Raw genomic sequence first — 26,701 nt, forward strand, 5'->3', positions numbered from 1 at the left:
TCGAGGACAGAGAGAGGTAAAGTGGATGACTTTCCACAAATTCACAGCTACCTAACCTGCAAAATAATGTTCTCCTTCACTGGGGTATATACTCCAACATGCTCGAGTGATCAAGCACAGACTGAATGAGAAATCCAGCCAGCTTTTAAACATGTTATGTGCAAATGTTACGCTGTCATTGTCATCACCAATCCTACATTTCCATATCCTGTATGATCTAGGGAAATAAAACAGGAAAAATGCTGTTCATCTGTGACTTTTCTTTAAAAAACAACAACGACAACAACAACAACAACAACAACAACAACAACAACAACAACAACCCCAGATGTCTTGCAAGATAGTCTTAGCTACTACCATGGCCGGCCTCCCACAAGGCTGGACATCCTGGTAAGAAGATTCACGTGACTAAGGTGCGTCGGTGGCTCAGTCAGTTAAGTATCCAACTCTCAACCTCGGCTCAGATCATGATCTCACAGTTTGTGGGTTTGAGCCCCGCATAGGGCTCTGAGATGGAGCCTGCCTGAGATTCTCTCTCTTCTCTCTGCCCCTCCCCTGCTCATGCTTTCTCTCTCTCAAAATAAATAAATGAACTTAAAAAAAAAAAGAAATAAAGAAAGAAAGAGCGAGAAGAATATGCACATGATTAAGGCAATCTGTTTCTGGGAACGAATAATATGGAAGGCACAGTTTCCAGAAATAAAGACCTATTTTCATGTTTACCAAGTTACCACTTGGTAACAGTCCCCAAACAACAGTTGTCTTGCCTGCCACACCCTGACTCCCCCTCTTCCCCCAGGTGGAGCATTCTTTTGAGTATATCCAACTCTTTATGATAACCTCAATTCCTTTCTGTAATATTCTCTTCTACATTGTGCCTATGCAAAGAACAGAACTTAGATTGGCTAAGGAGCAAGGTTCAGTAGCTTCTTGAATTTTTTTCTTGAATTTCCAGTAGACCATTCTAGGTATGACTTCACTAAAGAGATGAAACTAACTAGTTATATAACCTGAGCTGTGGGTCAGCTGTATTGTCCCTTTTTCAGGGGCAAAGGAACAAATACTGAAAAGTTCAATGCTTGCCTGAGGCCCACACTGAGTGTGCCAAAGATTATCAAGTCGGCAAGTAAGATTTCAGGAGTCCCTGAGGATCATACCTGTGAAAGCCAGATACAGAAAGAGAAACAGGTGTGGCTTGGTACGGTGATAAAGGGCTTTGATTTCCCTCTGCCCCAGGTACAATGAGGTTCTCTAATCCCGGCTTTCTCAAATTTGCCCTTCTCTTCAAAAAAGAACATAGTCTCAGGTATCTCACCTTTACCTCAGTGAAGATAAAGGTTCGTGTCACTTCAGCAAGCAGCACTGAAAACCCAACAGCATTTTTAGAGCAATCAATCTATAAGAAATGCTATTCGAAGGAAATTGCTCTCCTAGATCCTGGAACTGGATCAAGTACCAGGTTCAGGTCCTGTTCCCAAAACAACACCATTTGGTTAATAAATCAAAAGCAGTATTTGTAGGGATTCATTATAAAGATTTCACCATAAAAATAATAAAAATACTATGATTCAGAGACACAGGCTTCTGGTTATGATGTAGCAAACTAACATTCCCACTAAGAACAACTGGGGACAAAAAGCCCATTTGTCGTCATCTTAGAGCAATAGGACAGTCAACTCTTGATGGGTCAATTTCACAGAGAAAAAGAAAAACACATGGAGGTGAGCCCTGCATTTGTATTCTCTTTGTATTGCCTTTTCATTTCAGGACATTGGATAATTCCTAGCCTGATGCATGGGTATCAGAAAGGAGCAGGAGCCTATAGCTTGGAACAGTATCTGCAACTGAGGATAAAAACTGGAGTTTCAGAAAGCAAGGGCTTGAAGGGCTAAGGTCTCAGAGGAAAGGGGCTGCATAAAAGTGAGCTCACAGAAGTTTGGGTTCACTTCCTCTAGGGCCTTGGATCTTTAAGTCCTGTATACCTTGAAGTCCAATGTTTCCATGTGAGATATTTGCCAAATATTAGGCTGTGTATGCCTAGAGTAAGAAGTTGAGAAAACAAAGAGAAACTGCTTAAAAGGCAAAAAACAAAGCAGAGTTTTTGGCAGTTTCTTCATTCTGGGGAGTTAAATACTAAAGCTCAGAGCCCGACAAGGAAGAGGAGTTCTGGTAAACATCCTAGACTTTCAGCTGAGACTCCCTGAAAAGCTAAGCTCTAGAAGAAAGGGAAAAACCAAAAACAGATAATCCTTAACACATCCTTAAATACCCCCATTGGAACAAAAGAACAAGATGATAATGGTGCATTTTGTCTGCCTTCCAGAAGAATTTAGAGTCCACTCTGGAAAGAGATAACAGTATCTATTAAATATTTTCCATAAATAATTTCCAGAATTTATTTTTTAAAAAGTATCAGGCATGCCAAGAAATAAAACCAAATGAGGAAAAATCAAGGGAACAAATAGATAATGGGAACAGACCCATAGGTGATCTAGACAATAGAGTTATCAGACATGATCTCTGAATCAAGCCTTGTATAAAAAGGATAATAAATGACAAGTTAAGCTTGTTCCAGGGATGTAAGGTTGGTTTAACATTTGGAAATCATTTAATGTAGTATATCACATTAATACTTAGGGAAAAAATCATATAATCATCCCCCCAAATTCAGAATTTTTTAAATAAAATTTCACACCAATTTCTAACATTAAAAACTCTTAGCAAACCAGAAATAGAGAACTTCTTTATTCTAATAAAGATTATCTACAAAAACAGTTTTAGCAAACATCATCCTTAATGGTAAAATATTAAGTCTTCCCCCTATAAGATTCAAAATATCATAGGGATTTCTAATCTGAGACAGAAATCTGAATCAAATTCAAAATTTTACTGGATGTCCAGCTAGCATAATAAAAACAAGAAAAACAGAGGAATATAAACTATAAGAATTACAAAAGAAGAAATAAAACTGATATTTATAGATGGCAAGATTATATTTATAGAAATTCCAAAATTTTGCACAAAAAAATTTTTAGAATGAATATGTGAATTTGCAAGGTTGCTGGATATAAGATCAACATACAAAAATAAGGGCATCTTGGTGGCTCAGTTGGTTAAGCATCCAACTCTTGACTTCAGCACAGGACATGATCTCACAGTTCCGTGAGTTTGAGCCCCCTATTGAGATCTGTGCTGACAGCACAGAGCCTGCTTGGGATTCTGTCTCCCTCTCTCTCTGTCTCTCAAAAATAAATAAATAAACTTAAAAAAAATCCAAAAGTCAATTGTATTTCTATATGTGAGCAAAAATAATTAGACACCAAAATTTTTAAAAGCTAATAATATTTACAATAGCATAAAAAATCTTCAAAACCTGGAATATTATAATGTTCTATAAATAAGAATAATGTAATAAAAATATCCAAGACACAAAAAATTACAAAGAATTACTGAAAAAAGTGAAAGAAAGCCTAAATAAATACCACATTCTTAGACTGGAACATTCAATATTTGTAAGAGTCAATTCTTTCCAAATTGATCTCTAGATTTAATGCAATTGCAATTAGAAGCCCAGCAAGTTTCCTTGTGGAAATTAAAATGGTGATTTTACAATTTATACGGGAATGCAAAAGGCCATAAGTAGCTGAGAAAGTCTCAAAATCTGAAGAATTTAGATGCCATTTTTCAAGACTTCTTACAAAACTGAGAGAATGAAGAGTTTAAGATTGGTGCAAGAAAAGTCAATCAATGGAATTGAATGAAGGTCTCAGGCCCAGACCCACACAAACATGGCTACCTGGTTTATATTGGAGACGCCACTGAAGTGCATGGAAAAAGGATAGTATTTCAATAAATGATACTGGATCAATTATGTATTTCTATTCTTACACAGTGAGGCTATCTACTTCACAAGTTCACTTAGGATCTCTAATATCTATTACTTTAGTGAGACCATTATGCTGAGCTGAAAACTTTCATTTTTTTTTAAAAAAAAATTTTAATGTTTATTCATTTTTGAGAGAGAGAGACAGAGACAGAGCACGAGCCGGAGGGGTGCAGAGAGAGAGGGAGACACAGAATCCGAAGCAGGCTCCAGGCTTTGAGCTGTCAGCACAGAGCCCAATGTGGGGCTTGAAACCACAAAACATGAAATCATGACCTGAGCCAAAGTCAGCCGCTTAACCAACCGAGCCACCCAGGCGCCCCTGAGCTGAAAACTTTCATATCCCACTGCCTCTTGGTCATCCACTCATGCTTCAAACATGTCCACACCTGAACTCCTCCTAACTCCCCTTCCCTCGCTTATTCCTGTGTTCCCTATCTCTATGAATGGTTCCGAAGAGCACTATCAAACTATTCTGGAGACATGTGTTTTTGCCCTTTGAAAGTTATTTTCTCTCCTGAAACAATTTTATATTGTATATTTATATCGGTGAACTTGGCCAAAAATTTAGTTCAAGCAATAATTCAATCTGAGATTGTTCCCAGGGACTCTACTAGCTTGGGTTCTGGGTGGCCTGAAGAAATCTTTCTCAGTTTCAAAATCCAACTCTGATGCAGCATTGCCTTTTTCCCTTGATTCAAAGATGCATTTCTTCACAACCTAAGGCTACTTAAGTCAGGATGAAACACATGAACAACAACAAAACTTTGCCTATCTGCAAACAGAGGAGTATGTCGTGACATTGCTTATTATCAAGAGGAACTTAATTTTAAAGTTGGGAATGAATTCTCAATCTAAATGTCTTCCAAAGACTGCACCATGATAGAACACAGAAAAGTTACCATATACACAGAAGACGGACTATGACTGCCAGCAATGCAATTGCCAAAACATATAGAGCAGAATATGGAATTTCCAAACTAGCAGCAGCGAGTGGGCCAATGCCTGTACCAAACTGTACCATCTTTCAGACCCTGAAAACATTTCTGGCGGGCTTTCAAGAGATGATGTTTGACTTTGACTTCTAAGTGGACGAAATTCAAGTAAGAACAGTAAAAGACTGTCTTTAACCCAAGAAGAAACGTAGGTGAAAACGATCTTCTTGAAAGTCTCAAAATTGCACTATTAATCTAAAAGTGCTATCAAAGTAAAGATCATGAGTACGTGTTATGGAAAGCAACAGACTACCATCATGAGCGGAAGGTCCCAAGGTATTCAGAGCAGCATTTACACTCCAAGCATGAAGACAGCTTAGGGTGTACGAGTTTCAGGAGAACATGGTAAAGTAAATGGACAAACAGATAATACTAGGAATAAGTAAAGATACTTTTATATAAGATTTTCTAGTATTTTTTCTCATCCACACCCTTCCTCTAGAAAAGCTAATAGATGCTCAATAGCTCAACAAAGGTTTTCTTTGGAAAAACCTGGGAAGCCAAAGCAGGGCCTGAATTCTAGCACATCTGGTCCCCAACAGAGCCCCATCTCATTGGACATCCAAACAGAAGCATCCTTTGGAATGCTTGCATCAAAGCTAAGCAGATGAATATAAGGGATGTGCCAGAAGGGGACTGCTGACCTCTTTCTGACACTTCAGCTTTATCTTGGGACTGTCCCCATGTCATCGGGGTGACTTTTGGGAAACAGCAGGTGACAATGGAGGCCTAAATTGGGCTTGGCAAAATTCATATGTGCCACGTTTCATTCTCTAAAAGGAAACATGCTGGCCTGCTTAGCTGATGGGGTCAATGGTTAAGTCCTCCTAGCAGGGGGATATGTGAGAAGGCTCTTTCCAAACTCTAAGTGCTATGCGAGTGCCAATTTTCACCAGCGTCATCATAGAACCATGATGATGTAGAATATCAGATATTAACACCATGTGGAAAGGGCACCCCGTGCTACTCTGATTTAACTGTGAGCACTGCTGGGTTGCTAACCAAATGCTGCTCTATGGGTTGCTCCAGATCTTTTCAGCACTTAGATTCTATCTCAGGGCTTATTCTCAGTTTTTGAATAAAGTATCAAATGTTTCCCTGTTCTTACTCAAAGCGCCATCTATTCAAGTAGTCACTTTCTGGAACTTACCTAGTCCAGTGATTTCTTATCAGTAAGAGGAATATGTTTCTGCAGAATTCATAGCAATGGCCTATCTTCCAAGAATCTTTTCTGACCCTGCCCTGGGTCAGCCTTCTTAGCTGCTTTTATATCAAGAGGCCCAACATATCATTTCTGCCTTAGCTGAGGCTATGACTTCAGCACCAGAAAACCTGCCTTTTTATGTTTTTATTTTTCAAGGAGGCCAACTATTTTGCAAAGCAAACGTTTGTTAAATTAAGTTAATCCATCAAATTCTCCAAATTTCACTTAAACACAGATTAGACAAATAAGTTTCTTCACAAGCCCGGAGGATCATTTTTAGCCAGGACACCCCAAGACGGTACAGATGGGGAGATCAAACCTTCCCCAGAAGGAGTCCTGCAGTTAAATCTGGAGGCCTCAGGAAGAACATTAAGAGACAGCAGGAGGCCTGGGCTCCTGGCCCACCGATAAGAAAAGAAAATCTCCTCTTGGCCAACCCGAAGCCCTTCAAAAGCATGAAATTCTCCCAAACCTCCCCATATTTCCCCTTTCCTATGCACAAAAGCTAAATACATCCGACCGCCAAGTACTCCCATCCTAGAAGGCAGAGAAATTACAACTTTGCTTTGACACAGTCATCAAAGTTGGGACCGTTTGGGATTTTGTTTTCCAAACTCGCTGCTGGCCTCGAGAAAGTATGACGCCACCATGTTAAGCACAAGGCAGCTGTTCATTTTTGGCTAGAGTTCAACACAAACCTTACAAATGGTCTGCTAGCTCTATTTGTTAAATAATAATAATTTTGAAAAATCCCATAGTTACAAAAATCCCAATCTAGTGTTTTCACTAGAAAGCTTTTCCTGCAGAACAGAGAAAACCATGTATTCCAAACAAATGCCTGAGCCAGAAAGGTACTGGTAGGTTATTATTATTTTTTTTAATGTTTATTTATTTTTTGAGAGAGAGAGAGAACAAGTGAGCGTGAGCCAGGGGAAGAGCTGAGAGAGAGAGAGAGAGAGAGAGAGAGAGAGACAGAATCCAAAGCAGGCTCCAGGCTCTGAGCTGGCAGCACAGAGCCCAATGCAGGGCTCGAACTCATGAACCATGAACCACAAGGTCACTACCTGGGCCGAAGTCGGACACTTAACCGACTGAGCCACCAGGTGCTGGTATCAATAGGTTATTTCTGCCAGATAAATACAGTGGACAAATAATTAGGCAGATTGAAAAATCAATGGCTAAAGCAGGTCCAAAGAATCACCACTGAGTATAAACTCTCTCTGAAACGTCAAAAGACAAAAATCTACCAACCAATAATTTATTATTTCAAAAGAGACCCTGCCTTAACACTTATTAACTATGCTTTTATTCAGGAGTGAAAATCAGACATCAGAAAACTTTCCCTTCTTTCTGAAATTTTGGTTTGTAACAGATACCACAATAGCTATATTTTGCTTATTATATAACCATCCCACCTAAAAACTCACATACAACCATCAGTGCACATGTTCCGCACCATGACGTGTCCCCAAAGCCTGGCATGTGTCTTTCCTTCTTCTCTGTTTCCCTCATTACAGACTTGAAAATGCACAAGGGCCAAATGTTGGCAGTGCTCTCAAAGTAAACCTTTTATGGGGCAAGTTAAGGTCCGTTATTATTTTAGTGTGCCTATTTGTGGCAGACCCACACACAGATCCATAGGTCCAGGAGAAGCCAAAGTCATCCCTAAACCTTCGGACATTCTTGGGAAGTCAACAGACATCCAGGACCGAAAAAGCAAGAATCGAGACTTGGTGTATAAAACCAATGCTGGCGAATCCCTTACAGAGTTTGTAAATGTGGAGCTCCTTTCCTCTCTGCATTCGCTTTCATTTTTATCTGCTTACTTACCACAGAATTGCCAGGCTGTCACAACACATGCTGCATTTCCACGTCACGAGCGCTCACATGGAAGCATGCGGTGGTGCTAATCTGTGCGTCGGGATCACCAGTCTCTCTGGACTACCGAACTGACTGACCCCCAAATACTAAGCACAAGTCAAGGTCACTGGCTTGCTCTCTTGTGCTACAGGATTGCACCAGCTGCTGTAATATATCTCTCCTTGGCCCATCTAATCCTCTAGAAACCACTCTGTGGAAGTTTTTCTTTATTGGTGAGCAGCCCCAAGAACATGTTCTGTTGAAGTTCTTTTGTAAAAACAGCCTGGCCTCATTTCAAAAAACAAGAATAATACAGGCAGGGTGGGGAGGGGGCGGGGCGGGGCAGGAGGGTCTATTGTTGCCCTGAACCCAAATGAGAAGAGATGCATTCGAGACACACAAAGATATATTGTATCATTTGGATGTATATGTTATATGCAAACACACAGCTTTCTATTAACTTGAATCAGTATCCTTTGCAAGCATCCTTACGTAACTGTCACGTGTGAATCTATTTTAGCCACCTTCTCGCCCATCATTCAAAGTAGGCACTGAAAAACGGTGGGATATGTTTTTTGCCCAATAAGGCACGTGTTCTCTGATCACAAGGATGCTTAGTAAAGACCGTCCACTGGCTTGCTTAGGAACAGAAAACTATTTGGAAAAATCTTCATTTTAATAACAAAAAATCTCCCTGCTGGCCAAACACTACCATTCAGAACACATCCCTTGTCATGCTCATGGCTGCCCTTGGACTCCACATCACGTTCCACAGACACACTCGGGGTCAGACGATGGCGGGGTGAGAAATGGGGGCCAGCCCCACCCTTTGGGGTTCCTTGCGCCTTCATACCTGTGCTGATGCTCCTGCAAGACTTGATAAATGCTGATAAGAAAAGTTTGGTTTTTAAAACTCCCCACAACACAGTCCTTGTAGATTCGGAATTCTGCAGCCGTCACCGCCTCACCCTCAGGAATCTGGGATAAGTTGAACTTGAACTCTTTGTGGTATCGCTGGCCAGGGGAGAACTCCTTCTCGTGCTCCACTATAAGATTAAACAAGAGAGAGTGACAACTATTGTTACTTGACTAAGTGCCACAGGCTCACCTCAAGAAAGCCGCCCCATTTTCATTCATAAGTGGATTACCGGTTACCAATGGCTTAGGAGAGGGGATGGGGGCGGGGGGGGGGGGGTAGCAAGAACCAACAGAGGCTGACCTGTCACACAGGCTGAAATTAAAATCCCTCATTTGACCCAAGGATTAAATAAAACTCTTAGATTCTATTTGGTTTAAATACTTTAAATACTTAGTTGAATTACGTTGCATAAAAGCAAGTTATTTTAAACTCTTGGCTTTGGATGTCCTCATCCATGGAGACAAGAATTCACAGGGCTTCCCAAGGAAGTTGTGAGAATGGAGAAAACGAATATGATGGTGCCCGGTGATCCTGGCCCCGGTCACCCCCTCCCGCCCCCTTGACTTCCTGCTGCCTGGTCCCCCTCAGATTGGTTCACAAGTCACCATCAAGCAGTTGACAAGACCAAGGGTAGCCCTGAGCTGACCTCTGAGGGGGATGGTGGGGGAGGGTCCTTGTGGTGGAGGGGACCGAGGAGTGCATTGACCTCAGCCTGAAGCTCCAAGAGTCCTCGGATTTTGCCTGCTGCTCTGTGGCAATTTTTGTTGAGGGGTTTAGGGTAAAGCTTCAGAGAAAATGCCACTCTTAGCTCAAGTCCACTGCCCTTCCTTCTCCAGGAAGAAAGGGAGGGCTGCAGGAATCTGAGGCCAGGGCCCCTCCACTTAATCTTTGTGTGCAACCCAAGTGTGGGGACGGACACGTGGAAGCAAACTGCCAATGGTATGCATAGCTTGCGATTTTCTAAGGCTTTTCTAAAAACTGGGAAAGATTTGAATCTGAATGTCATTTTTACTTTTTTTAAACATGTCTTTTTTTTTAAGTTTATTTATTTATTTTGAGAGAGAAAGCACTAGAGCAGGGGAGGGGCAGGGAGAGTGAGAGAGAGAGAGAGAGAGAGAGAGGGAATGAGAATGAATGAATGAATAAATCCTAAGCAGGCTCCATGCTGTCAGCACAGAGCCTGACGCGGGGCTCCAACTCACAAGCCATGAGATCATCACCGGAACTGAAATCAAGAGGCAGACGCTTAACCGACTGAGCCACTCAGGCGCCCTTGAATTTTTTTTAAATGAAATCTTTCCCCTGCATGAAGATAAATTATGGAAAACTACAACCGCTGATTATCATTTTTCAGAGTCAGCTTCCAGTTGTCTATATAAAGTCCTGTGTGAGAGAAATGGTATCAACCTCAGATGCTTAACTCATAAATGTAAAAATTAAAAAAAAAAAAGGGACTGCTCTGCTTCCCACCATAAATCCTTGACTCTTTTCTCCAGGGTTTGGAAACGCTTCTGCCCTACTATTCCTATTGGTTTTTTTTTTCTTAATGGCAACCGCAGTGAAATCTCATGAGTAAATTAATCCTTTATGGCAGAGTTTTCCCAGGGCTGTGGGTAGGAAAAAAAAAAAACAACAACAAATTATTTGCCACCTCCAACTGCCCATTTTCTCCCACATGTGTTGGAGATTTAGCTTCTTTAAACAAAACAAAACAAAAACAGCAATAACTCTTTATAAGAACCTAAGACCTCAATGGCATTTGCGGAGGAAGCTAAGGCAAAGTTAAGCCATGTATAGGTAGGAGATTTTAAATAAAGAATTTCTGTAACTGCCATGTGAGTATGCTAAAATCTTTTAGATTCAAGTTATCTCTTCATTTGGGGGGTGGTATAAAAAATAAGCTTGGACTTGTGTAAGACTTTGATAGTTAAAAAAAAGAAAAAAGAAAAAAAAAACAAAACCAAGATCTAACCACAAAGTAAACCACGGTTCAGTCCCAACAAGAGAACAGGTTTTCTAATTTAGTGGCTAAGCATGAAAAGCAATCTTGTTGGTGAGTTCACCTAAGGACACCCATACATGAGGGTATATCACTTTTCCCTAAAACTGATCTGCCTTTTAAGTGTGATATGTTATCATTGGTGGTTAAAAAGTGAATCAAATCTGATTTCCCAAACAGACTTTCTTAAAAACAAAACAAAACAAAACAAAAAACCAGTCACATAGCTTTTCGATAGGGCCTTTGGGTTGCTTAAATTTTAATATCAATAAATAAAAATATATTGTTAAGATTCATTTGAAAGAATGCATACGAATTCCTCAAAGAAGTCTTTCAATCACTATTAGTATAAACAATAGTTAGAAAGAATAATGGATGTGATACAAGATATAAGATAGTAACAAGATATTTCAGTTATAAGAAGTAAACAGAAACTTCAATAAATCAGGAATGTGGTCTCTAGTTCTAGACAAGTATATCACCCCCAATAAACCACAGTTCTGTGTATTCAGACTACTGGGTGGTCCCCCTCCCTTGGGGTAGGCTCCGTGACCTTCTCTGTACCCATTTCATTCAGCAACAGTGCTTCTGAGTGACTTCCAAGCTTTGAACTTCCTTCCACTTAGACTTCTTGGAATGCTTATCTGGGGGAAAGATGGTTACCATGTAAGAGGTCCAAGTACTCTGACCCTCTATGGTATGAGGAAGCCCAAGCTAACCATGTAGAGAGACTGTCTGGTACATGAAGAGACAGATGGAGGGAGAGAGGGAAGAGTCCAGTCAGTCTCTGACCACCTCAGCTGAGGCACCACACATGTTATAAAGATGCTATCTTAGATGCCCAATCCAGGGGAGACTTTGGAGGACTCCAACCCCAACCAGCATCTGTCTACACCTGCATGAGAGACCTTGAGCAAGAATCACCCAGTTGAACCTGGTCATTTCACAAGACTGTGGGAAGTAGCAACACATTGTTTTAAGCCACTGTGATCTCGGGTGGTTTGTTACACAGTAATCGGTAATGAACACAAAGAGTACTAGGGAGGACAGGAGAGGATAAGAAAGAGATGGGAAGTCTGGGAGAAATCACATGCAATTATTAAGGATTTCAAAGTGCTGGGAAGCAGTATGTATGACTGAGGAGGAATCCTGGCAAATGCTCACAGACAAATGTGAAGAGTTAAAGAATCTAAAAATGAGAAACTAGGGGGTACCTGGGTGGCTCAGTCAGTTGAACGTCTGACTCTTGATTTCGACTCAGGTCGTGATCCCGGAGTCATGAGATGGAGCCTCTCATCTGGCCCCATGCTGATCATAGAGCCTGCTTAAGGTTCCCTCCCTCTCTCTCTGTCCCCATCTCTCTTCCTCCCTCCCTCTCCCCCACTTGAGTGTGCTTGCTCACTCACCCTCTAAAACTAAAAAAATAAAAATGAGAAGACAGGAGCATCGTTCAAAGCCTTCGCCTTATTACAACACGAATTAGAGCTCATTGCCTTATTATATGCATTTTCCCAGTTCTCTACTGACCCCACATTACCTTGAAGCACTTTGAACTTTCTTTTACCTTTCCTTTATTCCTTCTTTGAGGAGATTCAGGGATCTGATTGCCCCCACCTCATTTTCAACCCTCTGACTCAACCCCTTTACTCCACTGTCTTCCAAACCTCTCTTGAAGCCTCTTGGCTGGAAGTTGTACCACCTTCTTTCCTCCCCCCACGATACTTCAGCCACGAGTCATTAGGAGTTTGCCTGGAACGCCTCTCTCCCCCAGTCTTTTGCCTACAACTGAATTTACATAGTGTGTGCACTAATGTCTCATAGGGATACAAGAAATAAATGCAGTTATGTCACTGCTCACACGTGCATTTGAAGACCACAGTGGTAAAACTGTAATGTTTCCAGCAAGCTTAGCGTTCCCCCTTCAAGCTCTATGATTCTGGACTCCTGAAATATCAGACAACTCAAGAAATATGAGAGGTAATGAAAGGGAGAGGGCTGAGTTCTGAACTCAGCACTCAAGGCTATTTTGTAACTCCTAGCCTTTTGGCATCTCAATGGTGGTGCCAAACACGCTACATGGTTGAGTAGTATCTAAAAGCGTTGATGAAGGGTCATTCTGCCAAACTGGTTTTGAATTCCAGCTCCCCTTTTCCTGATCTGTGTGATGCCGAGCAAGATATTAGCCAAAATTTGTTATCAGTTAAGTGAGAATCATAGCATTTCTGAAGATTAAGTGAGATAATCTATACAAAAGAGTCAGTGGTAGAGTAAGTACTTAATAAATATTAGTTGTGATGGTCATTAGCTGATGCTTGAGAATCTAGCTCTACTGATGGAGTATGTCTTTGCTGAGTAATTAAAATTTACTTCGGAGTCTTTAGATAAGGCCAATCAATGGTTCCTCTAAATTACCTTTTTAATTTGGAGAGATGCATTCTGTGTAAAGGGCAGTAAGTCAAATCACTACATTGAGTATCATCAGTCTTGGTGTTTGGCTAATGAATACAGTTCTGTGTTCTCTGAGGTGGTAATTCCTAGAATTTTTTTATTTCACAGACCAGTAAAAACTTTTTAACAGTAACGACCTTTTGCAAGTTCATTTACTTTTTCCGTTTGCCATCTTTGAAAGCAGTAGAACAAACAAAACAACAAACTGCATCCTTTTAATTCGATGATCATTTCTAAAGGTTCTTTTAACACCAAATAAAATAGAAAGGACATAGTTGGAGATCATATACAATCCCATATACCAGGTGAAATATCAGACCAGCACCGGACCTTTGCCCAACATGCAGGAACCACAGCCCAAAGGAGTAGAAGTTCCTAGTTGAGGATTCAAAATGTAAGTTATGTAATACTATATATACAAAAGGATATATGCAACTTACGAAGGTAATGAAGCATCCTAACAAAGCACTGAGGAAACCAGCACCCAAGTGGAATATGACAAATACTGTGTTATTCCTCCCTGGTGGCATCCCCGGCACCTGCCCAAAAAGTATCTAGAATCATGAATAGTGCCCAGCACTGTCTTGCCTTTTTTTTTTTTTTTTTATTTTTTTTTCCAACGTTTATTTATTTTTGGGACAGAGAGAGACAGAGCATGAACGGGCGAGGGGCAGAGAGAGAGGGAGACACAGAATCGGAAACAGGCTCCAGGCTCTGAGCCATCAGCCCAGAGCCCGACGCGGGGCTCGAACTCACGGACCGCGAGATCGTGACCTGGCTGAAGTCGGACGCTTAACCGACTGCGCCACCCAGGCACCCCTGTCTTGCCTTTTAAGAACTAACAGTTTCACTACATATGTATCACTAAATCAGTGTTTTTTCTTTTTTCCCTTAAAGTCTGTCAGAGACATAATGGAAACTTTCTAGGCACACATGGAAAATCCAGGCACGGTCACAGCTAAGAGTGAAGGCAGCCCAAGCAGATGGCCATATTGCCTGTCAGCTGGTGGGGAGGTGAAGTCCCATGGGTGTGGCCTGGCTGCTCTGGAGGCGATGGGTGACTAATAATTCTTCTTCTTCAGTTCTACCTCGTACAAATCCACTGAAAACACGGACGTTTTCTTAACAAGCGCTGGCAAGGATGTGGAGAAAGTTAGAACCCTTGCGCTTTGCTGGTGGTGACCTAAGATGGGGCAGCTGCTATGGGAAACAGTTTGGCAAGTCCTCAAACACACACCGAATCACCATATGATCCAGCAATCCCACTTTTAAGTACAGACAGGTATCCACAAGAATTGAAAACAGGAACTTCAACAGATATCTGCACACCCATGTTCCTAGCAAGATTCACAGTAGCCAAAAGGTACAAGCAACCCAAGGGTCCACTGATGAATGAAAGGATAAACAATGTGGCAGAGACAGACAGAGGAATATTGTTCAGCTTTAAAAAGGAAGGAAACTCTGACATAGGCTACGACATGGATAAACCTTGGGGACGTTATGTGAAGTGAAATAAGCCAGTCACAAAAAGACAAATATACGCACTTACATGCGTGTCAAATTCGTAGAGACGGAATGTAAGAATGGTGGTTTCCAGGGGCTGGAGAGGGGAATGGGGAGTGAGTGTTCAGTGGGGACAGAGTTTCAGCTTGGGAAGATGATAATGTTCTGGAGACGGATGGTGGTGAACTTGTACAATTAAAAATGGTGGAAGCGGTAAATGTTATGAGTATTTTACCACAAAAAAACTCAAAATGGGCATTTTTCTTACATAATCACAATGCATGATCACAGCTAAGTTAAATAATTCATTTTTTTTTTTAAGTTTATTTATTTGAGAAAGAGTGCCAGCAAAGGAGGCGAAGACAGCGACGGAGAGAGAGAATACCAAGCAGGCTCTGCACTATTAGGGCTCCATGTCATGAACTGTGAGATTATGACCTGAGCTGAAATCAAGAGTCTGACGCTCAACTGACTGAACCGGCCAGGTGCCCCCATTACTGTTTTCTAATATCCAATCCCTAATCAAATTTCCTCAAACACCTCAAAAAACAATGTTGCTGCATTTGGTTCATTGGAATCAGGAGACAAACAGGGTCCACTCATTACACTTGGTTGTTCTGTCTCCTAAGTCTCTTCCAAAATAAGCAAACCAGGAACAGAAAGAACCCCACTAATCTGATCATGAATCCATCTAAAAAACCTACAATGAACAACATTCTCAATGGTGATACACTCAGACGTTTCCTTTAAAATCAGGAAGAAGACAAAGATGTCAATTTTCAGTCTTGAGGTCCAGTTCAGCATTGCTGAGATTAAATAATAGGAAAGGAAGAATACTATTACAAATTGTTAACCCTAGTAAGAAAATTCATCAGATTGCTTCCTTGATGGTCTCGGTGAGTTAAAGTTGCTCTAACAAAAGTACTACAGACTGAGGGGCTGAAACAATAAACATTTCTCACAGAGATCAGAGTGCCAGCACATTTGGGTTCTTGCTGAGGGCCCTATTCCCCCTCTTCCTGGTTAGGTCGTCGCTTCGCCTACCTTGGCGCATGCACGTAGAGAGACACAGTGTGAGCTCCAGTCTCTTCCTCTTCTTTTTTTCTAAGCTTATTTATTTTGAGAGAGAAAGTGGGGGAAAGGCAGAGAAAGAAAAGGAGAGAGAGAGAATCTCAAGCAGGCTCTTCAAGGCAAGCACAGAGCCCATTGCGGGGCTCAAACCCATTTTGAGATCATGACCCGAACCAAAGTCAGATGCTTAACCAACGGAGCCACCCAGGTACCCCCAGTCTCTTCCTCTTCTTGTAAGGATACTAATCTCATCATGGAAGCTCCACCCTCATGACCTAATTATTTCCCAAGGGTCCATTCATAACACCATCTCATCAAGGATTAGGGCTTCATCCGTATGAAATTTAGTGGACACGAACCCACAGTTCCCAACACTGACACTAAAAGTTGTTTGTTACTTGTTCACATTATTTGTTCTGTTACTTTTCAAATTTACAGTTTGGAATTTTTGCATTTGTGTTCATAAGTGACACTGGTGATGGGCTCATCTCATATAGCATTGTTCAGTTTCAAGTAATACTTGCTCTTGGAATCAGCTGGGAAATGTTCCCTCTCTTTCTTTTCAGGAAATGATCTCTTCCTTCAAACCCTGGCAAACTTATCTGTAAAATCATCTGATCCTGGTGTTTTTCCTTTGGGGAAAATTTTTAATTACTCATTCGCTTTCTTTTAAACATATAGAAATATTCGAGTTATCTATTTCTTTTTAAGTCATTGTACATTTTCTAGAAGTTTGTCAACTGGGGCATAATTTATCAAATTTATTGCCATAAAAATATTTATTTATTTTTTTGAGGAAAAGAGAGAGCATGAATAGGGGAGGGGCAGAGAGAGAGAGAGGGAGACACAGAATTCCAAGCAGGCTCCAGGTTCTAAGCTATCAGCACAGAGTCTGATGTGGGGCTTGGAATCAGGAACTGCGAGATCATAACCTGAGCCAAAGTCGGATGCTCAACTGACTGAGCCACCCAGGCTCCCCGCCATAAAATTTTTCACAGTATTCTCATATGATTTAATCTCTGCTCTATCTACAGCTTTTTCATTCCAATATCATTTATTTGTGAATTCCCTTTTTTTCTGGATTTGTCTTACTGGAGGCCAATTTTTTTTCCCTCACTATTGCTTAATTTGATTGTAATATTGATTTTTCTTTTTTGACATGTCGAAAGCAAAGAACTTCTTGCTACTTCTTACAAACAAGGAGACAGGGAGCTAACTCTCAAGACTTACTACAGTTTCTGAATCACATCCTGCTAAGTCTGAATTGTTTCAGGTGTCTAGAGAAAAATAAAGACACAACCTTTTTCAGGTGGAAATATAAACAGAAAAGAAAGAGGGGAGAGTGGTGGGAAAAGAATAGAGCAATCTTCCTAGTTAATACATTAAAGGATAGTCACATAATCAGGATTTTCTCACTATCTGGACTCACTCACTGGTGAACTTAACAAGACTTAGTTAAGGCAAAATTACACTCATTCCGTAATAAATTCTACAATTCCAAATGCTTCATGCTTCCACTTATAGTCATACACCAAACTTAAAATTTTTTTAACTCTTTAAAAAAAACAAAAATTTGCCATTCCATTGACTACTGTAAACAATTTTTTATGCTATGGCATAAGTTTCTTTCATTTTAGGTGACAAGGACTGTTCTGGCTGGTTTCAAAGCTTGGTACAATAGCAGCCTTCTGACTTTTAAGATGCCAGCATTCAACCTGAAACAGTAATTGATCTGGACTCTTTGGCTCACTTTTTAACCACAATGAGTTAACAGACTTTACCCTCTAGGGTGCACCAAACATTTCTAAATATTTGTTTCTATTAATGTTCTATTAGAATCACAAATATCAAGACGAATATTTTCCTGGCTGCCATCTTATTTTTTTAAACTGATTTTTCTAAACTTTATTTTTTTAAATGTTTATTTATTTGAGTGAGAGAGAAGAGAATGTGCACAAAAGCAGGGAAGGGACAAAAAGAAAGGGGGGTGGGGAGTATCCCAAGCATGCTCCACACTGACATCGGGCTTGACCCCATGAACTGTGAGATCATGACCTAAGCCAAAATCAAGAGTCTGATGATGCTCAACTGACTGAACCACCCAGGCACCCTAACTTTTCTAAACTTTAATTTTTATTTTAAACAGTTATGGACTCACTAGTAGTTTCAGAAATAGCAGAAAGGATGAAAAAAAAATAGTCGAAAGATCCCCTGTGACATCTTACATAACTGAATAACAGTAAAAAAAAAAAACCAAAAACCAGGAAACTGACATTGATATAATACCTTAACTAGACTTCAGACCCTACTTTGATTTCACCAATTTTTACACCCATTTTCTGGTGTGTGTATATGTGTGTCCATACATAATTCTACGACATCACATGTATTGATTCCTATAACCACCACCATAATCTAGACACAGAACTATTCTGTCCCTGCAAAGTAAATCCCTTGAGCTGCCCTTTTAATTCAAATGACTTTTTAAGACTAGATCGAGCACATATACTATAAAGAGCTTTCGGACCAACACTAAGTGCCTACATGTCGTCATTAGTAGTACAGGTTAGCCAACACATTTTTTTACTTTTAAAAACATGTTAAAAACATTTTCATACCAAAATACAGATGTTCACATCACTTTAGGTTGGGGAAGACATTCAGCTAATAGCCACAACTATATATGTCTTCCAATGGAAAAAAGTTGCAGACTTCAGCTAACATGAGAGAATACACTCAGGCACTTAAGTCAATAAACATGTGTCATGAGGAAAGACTTAAACTGAAAAATTGCAGCCTTGCTAGAGTTCCATCAATATCAAATAACCACATTTTTTGCCCACTTATAAAGACTGCTATAAAGAAGCAATCAGACATTTAATAAAAACCAATATATACATGTATTTTTTTCACTATTAAAAATTTAACATCTTCGGTCAAAACACCTAGATGGGACAGCCTAAAAGAATACGCTCCCATATCTCTGATTAAAAAAAACTTATTCAACTTACTTAAACTAAAAAAAAAAAAAAGAAAAACAAAAATGAAAAACAAACAAACAGTTCACCCATTTCTTCCACCCCCAACCACCTGCCTCTTGAAATCACCAATCTGTTCTCTGTATCCATGAGCTTGGTTTGTTTTGTTGTGTTTTAGATTCCACAAAGAAAAGAGATCATTATGGTATTTGTCTTTCGTTTTTCACTTCAAGGTCCATCCATGTTGTCACAAATGTCAAGATTTCATTCTTTTATACGGCTCAATAATATTTCTGTGTGTGTGTGTGTGTGTGTGTATTACAATTTCTTCATCCGTTGATGGACATTTAGGTTGTTTCCATGTTTTGGCTACTGTAAATAAGCTGCAACGAACATGGGGCGTATACACTTCTACTTAGTGTTTTCATTTTCTTTGGATATCCAGAGGTGAAATTACTGTATCATACGGTAATTCTATTTTTAATTTTTTGAAAAATTTCCATACTGTTTCCCACAATGGCTATACCAATTTTCATTTCCACCAACAGTGCACAAGGGCTCCCTTTTCTCTACATTCTCACCGACACTTCATATTTCTTGTCTTTCTGATACTAGTTGTTCTCACAGGTGTGAGGTGGTATCTCACTGTGGTTCTGATTTGCATTTCCCTGATGATTAGTAATGTTGAACATCTTTCCATGTGCCTGTTAGCCATCTGTAGTGTTGTTTGGGAAAAATGTCTATTCAGATCTTCTGTCCATATTTTAATCAGATTGTGTTTTTGCTATTGAGTTGTAGGAGTCTGTTGTATATTTTGGATATTAGCTCCTTATCAGATATATGATTTGCAAACATTCTCTCATTCAGTACATTGCCTTTTCATCTTGTTGATGGTTTCCTTTGCTGTGCAGAAGCTTTTCAGTTTTGGTGTAGCCCTACTTGTTTACTTTTGCTTTTCTTGTTTTTGCTTTTGGTATCAAGATTCCAAAAATTATCGCAAACTCCAATGTTAAGGAGCTTAGTGCCTATCTTTTCCTCTAGGAGTTTTACAGTTTCAGGTCTCACATTTAAGACTTTAATCCATTTAGGGGCACCTGGGTGGCTCAGTCAGTTGGGCGTCCGACTTTGGCTCAGGTCATGATCTCGCGGTTTGTGAGTTCGAGCCCCATGTCGGGCTTTATGCTGTCAGTTCAGAGCCTGGAGCCTGCTTCGAATTCTGTGTCTCCCTCTCTCTCTGCCCCTCCCCTGCTCACACACACTCTCTCTGTCTCTCAAAAAATGAATAAATATTAAAAAAATTTCTTAAAAAAAAGACTTTAATCCATTTTGAGTTAAACTCTGTGCACAGTGTAAGACAGTGGTCCAATTTCATTCTTTTGCACGTGGCTATCCAGTTTTATCATTTATTGAAGAGACTGTCCTTTCCCCATTGTATATTCTTGGCTCTTTTGTCATAAACTGACTATAGATGTATGAGTTTATTTCTGGGATCTCTATTCTGTTCCATTGATACATGTATCTGTTTTATGGCAATACTGTTTACTATAAATTTGTAATGTACTTTGAAATTAGGGAGCATATTGCTATGTTGTTCTTTCTCAAGACTGTTTTGGCTATTTGGGTCTTTTGTAGTTCCAGACAAATTTTAGGATTGTATGTTGTATTTCTGTGAAAAATACCATTGGAATTTTGATAGGGATTGTACTGAATATATTGCTCTGGGTAGTATGGATATTTTAACAATTCTTCCAATCCATGAGCATGGAATACCTTTCCATTTATTTGTGTCATCTTCAATTTCTTTCATTAATGTTTTATAATTTTTAATATATAGACCTCTGAGCTCATTGGTTAAGTTTATTCCTAGCTATTTTGTTTCTCTGGTTATCCAAATTTTAATTTTTGTCAAGAAATTAATGTGGTTTTTTTGAGTATAGTAGACACATCATGTTAATTTCAGGTGTACAATACAGTGATTCATTCATGGTGATAGTGATTTATGTGTTATGCTGTACTATTTTATTCTCTTTAATGTAATTGTAAATGGGATTGTTTTCTTTTTTTCTGATAGTACATTAGTATAAAGAAATACAACAGATTTTTGCATATTGATTTTGTATCCTGCAACTTTACTGACTTCATTTATTCTAATAGTTTTTGATGAAATAATTCAAGTTTTTTATATACAACATATCTTCTACAAACAGTGACAGTTTTACTTCTTCCTTTTGGATGTCTTTTTCTTGCCTAATTTCTCTGGCTAGGATTTCTAATATTATGTTGAATAAAAGTGGCACAAGTGGACATTCTGGTGTTGTTCCTGATCTTAGAAAAAAGCTTTCAGCTCTTCACCATTGAGTATGATGTTATTAGCTGTGGGCTTGTCATATATGGCCTTTATTATGTTAAGGTACATTCCCTCTATCCTGCATTTTGAAGAATTTTTATCATAAGTAGATGTTGGATTTTGACAAATTCTTTTTCTGCATCTGTCGAGATGATCATACAAGTTTTATCCCTTATTTTGTTAATCACATTGACAGATTTGCAGACATTGAATCATTCTAATATCCCTGGAATGAATATCGCTTGATCATGATGTATGACCTTTTTTTCTTTTTCTTTTTTTTTTGACATCTCTTACACTCTTCACCAGTTTCACCCATCCCCCAACCCCCTCCCCTCTGGTAATTACCAGTTTGTTCTCTGTATTTATCAATTTGTTTCTGTTCTTGCTCATTTGGTTTTTAGATTTCACATATAAGTGAAATCATAATATTTATCTTTCTCTGTATGGCTTATTTAATTTAGCATAATATCCTATGGATCCATCCACTTTGTTGCAAATGGCAAGATCTCGTTCTTTTTTATGGCCAAGTAATATTCTATTGTATACATATATAATATCAATGTCTATTAATGGACACTAACATTGTTTCCATATCTTTGCCATTGTAAATAATGCCACAATAAATACAGAGGTGCATATATCTTTTCAAATTAGTGCTTTTGTTTTCTTTGGGTAAATACCCAGTAATGGAATCAGTAAAAGATCATACAGTAGTTCTATTTTGAATTTTTTGAGGACCCTCCATATTGTTTTCTACAATGGTTCCACCAATTTATATTGGCCTATGATCCTTTCAATGTGTTGTTGAATTTGGTCTGCTAATATTCTGTTGAGGATTTTTTCATCTGTGTTCATCAGGGATATTGGGCACACTTCATTATTTCCAGAACTAATGTTCTGGAAAATTCTTAGCCTTTAGCTCATTGATGAGGACGTTCCTCCATTCTCTTTAATGTCTCCTTCAAGAATGACAATTAGATGTGTTTCAGACCTTCATTTTAATTTCCACTGCTCTTAACTGCTTTTTTATGTCATTTATCTCCTTGTCTCTTGGCTGGAAAATTTCTTTAGATTTATCTAAAAGTTCACTTGTTTTTACCATATAGCTTAAGCCATCTATTAGTTTCTCATTTTAATGAGTTTTTAAATTTTTCTAACTCCATCTCTTGTCATCATTGTTGTGTGGTCTTTTTCAGTTGTCAATTGTTCTATATCACTATTATGTATTTCAGTATTCATTATTCTTTGTGTATTTCCTATATAGTTGTCTCACAGTTTCTAACTCAGTGTCTGTTTTCTGTGAAATCCTTGGCAAATTTAAATTTTTTTTTTTTCAACGTTTATTTATTTTTGGGACAGAGAGAGACAGAGCATGAACGGGGGAGGGGCAGAGAGAGAGGAAGACACAGAATCGGAAACAGGCTCCAGGCTCTGAGCCATCAGCCCAGAGCCTGACGCGGGGCTCGAACTCACGGACTGCGAGATCATGACCTGGCTGAAGTCGGACGCCTAACCGACTGCGCCACCCAGGCGCCCCAATCCTTGGCAAATTTAAATCGGCACTGCTTTCCCATCCCTCTGAGGACTTTCATTTTGCTTGTTTATTACCTTGTGTGTTGCAGATTTTTAGGTAATTTTTGATTGAAATTCATCCTCAATGTTTAAATGGTTTGCCTTTCTCCCCGCACCCCCCCCCCCCCCCCCCCCGCCTCCAAAAACAGAGAGAGAGAAACATGGACATTTGCTTTTGTGAGGAATGTTACTGACCTGGACCCAGTTATCTCCCCGCTTTGAGGGCTTAATATGGGAATGTCTAGGATAGCTCTCCCACCTTGGCCTGGACTCTGCACTGCTCTCATGATCTGCAGGAACGTTGGTATTTGCATTCACAGAAACCTAGCTTTTATGTTTGTTTGCTCACAGTAACACTCAGGGGAGTCCTCAAAGATGTCCCCAAGTCCCTGACATTCATGCTGTAGACATATTTGCTTTTGTTTATCCTGGATCGAGTCATATTTTAGCAGGAGGGCCTTACAAATTATCTAGTCTGCAATATTTCCAGAATTTGAAGTCTTTCTTTGGTCGGTTACGTTTGGAAAACAACATTTGGGACACACTCCTCTCAACTCCTAAGATATTATAAAACATGCCTAATGTTTGAGGAGTTTACAAGCATTTTCATACATGCTATCTCATCTGTTTCTCAGAATAGTCCCAGAAGGTAGACACAGCAAATATTATCACCATCATAGCAATAGGAATCCAACACCAAAGGCAGTTGAGGGGCTTCCCTTTGGCACTTACATTTATGATTTCAATTATTATTTTATGCTAATGCCTCCCACATTTCCCATCTCCAGCTCATTGCTCTCCCTTAAGGAATGGGTTTATCTCACTACCTGGGACACTTCATCCTGATGCCCCGTATGCATGGGGAGTCAACATGCACAAAATGAGACTCTTTTTCTCTCCCACTAATATGCCCCTGTAGCTTTCTTTACCTTCTCCACCCTTATCACTCCCAATTGGCCAATTAATCACCAACTCCTGTTGATTTTACCTTCTAGAACTGCATTGTGTAATACAGTGGCCACCCGCACTAGCCACATGCAGTTATTTAAATGTAAATGAGAGAAAATTTAAAATTCACTTCCACCATCACACCAGCCACATGTAGAGGGCTCAGTGCCCGCGTGTGGCTGGTGGATACCGTATTGGCAAGCATATCACAGAACATTCCCGTCATCACAGAAAGCTCTGTTGGATGGCACTGTTCTGGAAATTTCTCTAACCCACCTGTCCTGCTCCATGACCACTGCCCTTATTCAGAGCCGTCCTGCTGCCTCAAGATGTGTCTCTAGCCCATCCTCTCTCCACACTGCAGCTGGTACCACAGTCATAGACCCAAACTTGAAAATCGCCTGCTTAGAGCCTTTAATCTATTCCCCTGACCTTCTGTCCTTACCCCTCACCTTCTCCTGCCTCAAACTCTACTCTTAGGAGACCTTAAACTGCCTTTCCCTTACCCTTTTTTTTTTTTGAACTGTTTTGTTAAGGTTTATTTTTGAGAGAGAGAGAGAGAGAGAGAGAGAGAGAGAGAGAGAGAATGAGCAGGGGAGGGGCAGAGAGAGAATCCCAAGCAGGCTCTGCACCGTCAGCATGGAGCCTGATGTGGGGCTTGAACCACAAACTGTGAGATCATGACCTGAGCAGAAAATAAGAGTCAGATGCTTAAAAGATTGAGCCACCTAGGCACCCTGCCGTTCCCTCACTTATACAATCTCCATGCCTTGTCAAAGAACTTCCCCTCCCTAACCTCCAGGATGTAAACTTTTACAGGCTCAAAATTTTGGAGATGCTTTGATACTTCTATGTAATTCTAAATGAAAACAATTTATTAAAGCCATAAAACAAGGGTAGGTACATCAGAGTTTTTGCTTCCTCCATAATTATGAATGCTTTGTTGAAAAATATCAAGCTGAAACTCTTTTTAAAGTAGATGTCTTCAGGGGCACCTGAGTGGCTCAGTTGGTTGAGTGTCCAACTTTGGCTCAGGTCATGATCTCACCCTCCGTGAGTTCAAGCCCCGTGTCGAGTTCTGTGCTAACAGCTCAGCTTGGAGCCTGGAGCCTGCTTCGTATTCTGTATCTCCCTCTCTTTGCTCCTCCCCTGTTTGCACTCCGTCTCTCTATCTCAAAAAATAAATAAACATTAAAATAAATAAATAAATAAATAAATAAATAAATAAAGTAGATGTCTTCACTCAGTGTTAAGTGTTCCTCTTTTGCTAAAACTCTGACCATTACTTGCCTTGCTTAATGGGTAATGCAGCGATATTTTAAATCTTCCTTTAAGGCTGAATTCCAGGAAGCCTTCCTTAACTGCTGTTTCTCTACCCTCCTTACCCCCAGTTGGTTTGGGACCTTGACTACAGGTTTCTGTAATATTCCATGCAAATCTTCAGCGTTGCACCCCACCTCTTACTAAGGTGATCATTGTTCGTGTATGTACCTTACCCACTGGAGCGCAAGCCCCTCAAAGGTAGAACCCTCTTGAACAGAGGGTTCAAGAATGTTTGTTGAATGAATGTATAAGCCAGGACTGAGGTCTGCTTCATGCTCTTTCCTGGGCACTGTAGCATCCCCACTGGACAAAAAGAGCCAGAACAGAACTCAAGCTTTGGACTCCAGCCTCTGCGATCTGTCTTCAAGACCCAGAGGCATTCTCCAGAACACAAACAGCTAAACTAAGGGACCAACTCAACACATCTGTCTGGGTTTGTTTCTTGAAGGAGCAGCACGATAAGCCCAGAATGCCAATTAGCATATTGCTCTGTGCTAGGGAGTTGAGGACACAGACTCTAAGCATGTTAAATTTTAAAAAGCTAAAGAAAGAAATTAATCTGCTCAAATTACTTTAATTATACTCAAGCCGTATCACAAGGTCATCACGCACAAGAAAGACGGAATCACATCCTCAATTCAGAGAAACAGACCTCTGGCACATGAACACGCTCTCTTTCATCCGTTTTTAAAAGAAGTGAGGGGCACCAGGGTGGCTCAGTCGGTTGAGCTTCTGACTTCAGCTCAGGTCAGGATCTCGCAGTTTGTGGGTTCGAGCCCCGCGTCAAACTCTGTGCTGACGGCTCGGAACCTGGAGCCTGCTTCAGATTCTGTGTCTCCTCTCTCTCTGCACTTCCTCTACCCATGTTCTGTCTGTTTCTCTCTCTCAAGAATAAACATTAAAAAAATTTTTTTTAATTGAAGTGAAATTTACATAACATGAAACTAATTATTTTAATGTGAACAATTCAGTGGCACTTCGTATATTCACAATGTTGTGCAATCACCACCTCTATCTGGCTCCAAAACATTTTCATCACCCCAAAAGCAAACCATACACCCATTAAACAGCAACTTCCCATTGCAGCCCCTGGCAATCACCAACCTTTGTTCCATCTCTATGGATATTTCATATGAATGGAATCATACAATCCTCTGTCACCGGTTTTTTGCACTTAGCAATGTTTTCAAGGTTCATCAACAGTAGTATCACCTATTGGTCCTTCATTCCTTTTTATGGCCGCGAAACATTCCTTTGCATGCACATACATTTCGTATGTCCATTCATAGGCTGATGGACACTTGGACTGTTTCCACCTTTAGCAACTGCGAATGGCACCTCTGTGAACGTGCATGTACTTATCTGAGTGCCTGTTGTCAATTCCGTTATGTTTGTCTTTTGCTTTTCCTCTTCCATTTTCCTTCTCAGCCACCGATTCCCTAGAATTAATGTTGGATGGGTTGCTCATTACCCACCAGAGTTAAGTCATAGCCTGTCCCAAACACAAGGGCAGGGAGCTGGGCACCCCCCTCTCCAGGGGCAAGCTATGCAGGACATCTGAGAAGAGACTAGGTGTTGAGTGAATGTACCCAGCGCACTCTTTGGCACACAGTAGGTCCACAAGAAATGTTTGCTGAATCTGAATATA

At 40.1% G+C, this 26,701-nt stretch overlaps 1 protein-coding gene across 1 annotated transcript in view; it reads right to left on the reverse strand.

Annotated features, from left to right (window-relative positions):
- Positions 1-26,701, reverse strand: part of BMP6 (bone morphogenetic protein 6) — a 159,256-nt gene that overhangs the window by 23,226 nt on the left and 109,329 nt on the right. The window contains exon 2 of the mRNA XM_086706326.1: positions 8,796-8,988. Coding sequence (XP_086562452.1) covers positions 8,796-8,988 — 193 coding nt within the window. The remainder of the gene's footprint in view (positions 1-8,795; positions 8,989-26,701) is intronic.

Source organism: Puma concolor, chromosome B2, assembly GCF_028749965.1.
Source record: "Puma concolor isolate L17-30 chromosome B2, mPumCon1.1.hap2, whole genome shotgun sequence".
NCBI lineage: Eukaryota > Metazoa > Chordata > Mammalia > Carnivora > Felidae > Puma > Puma concolor.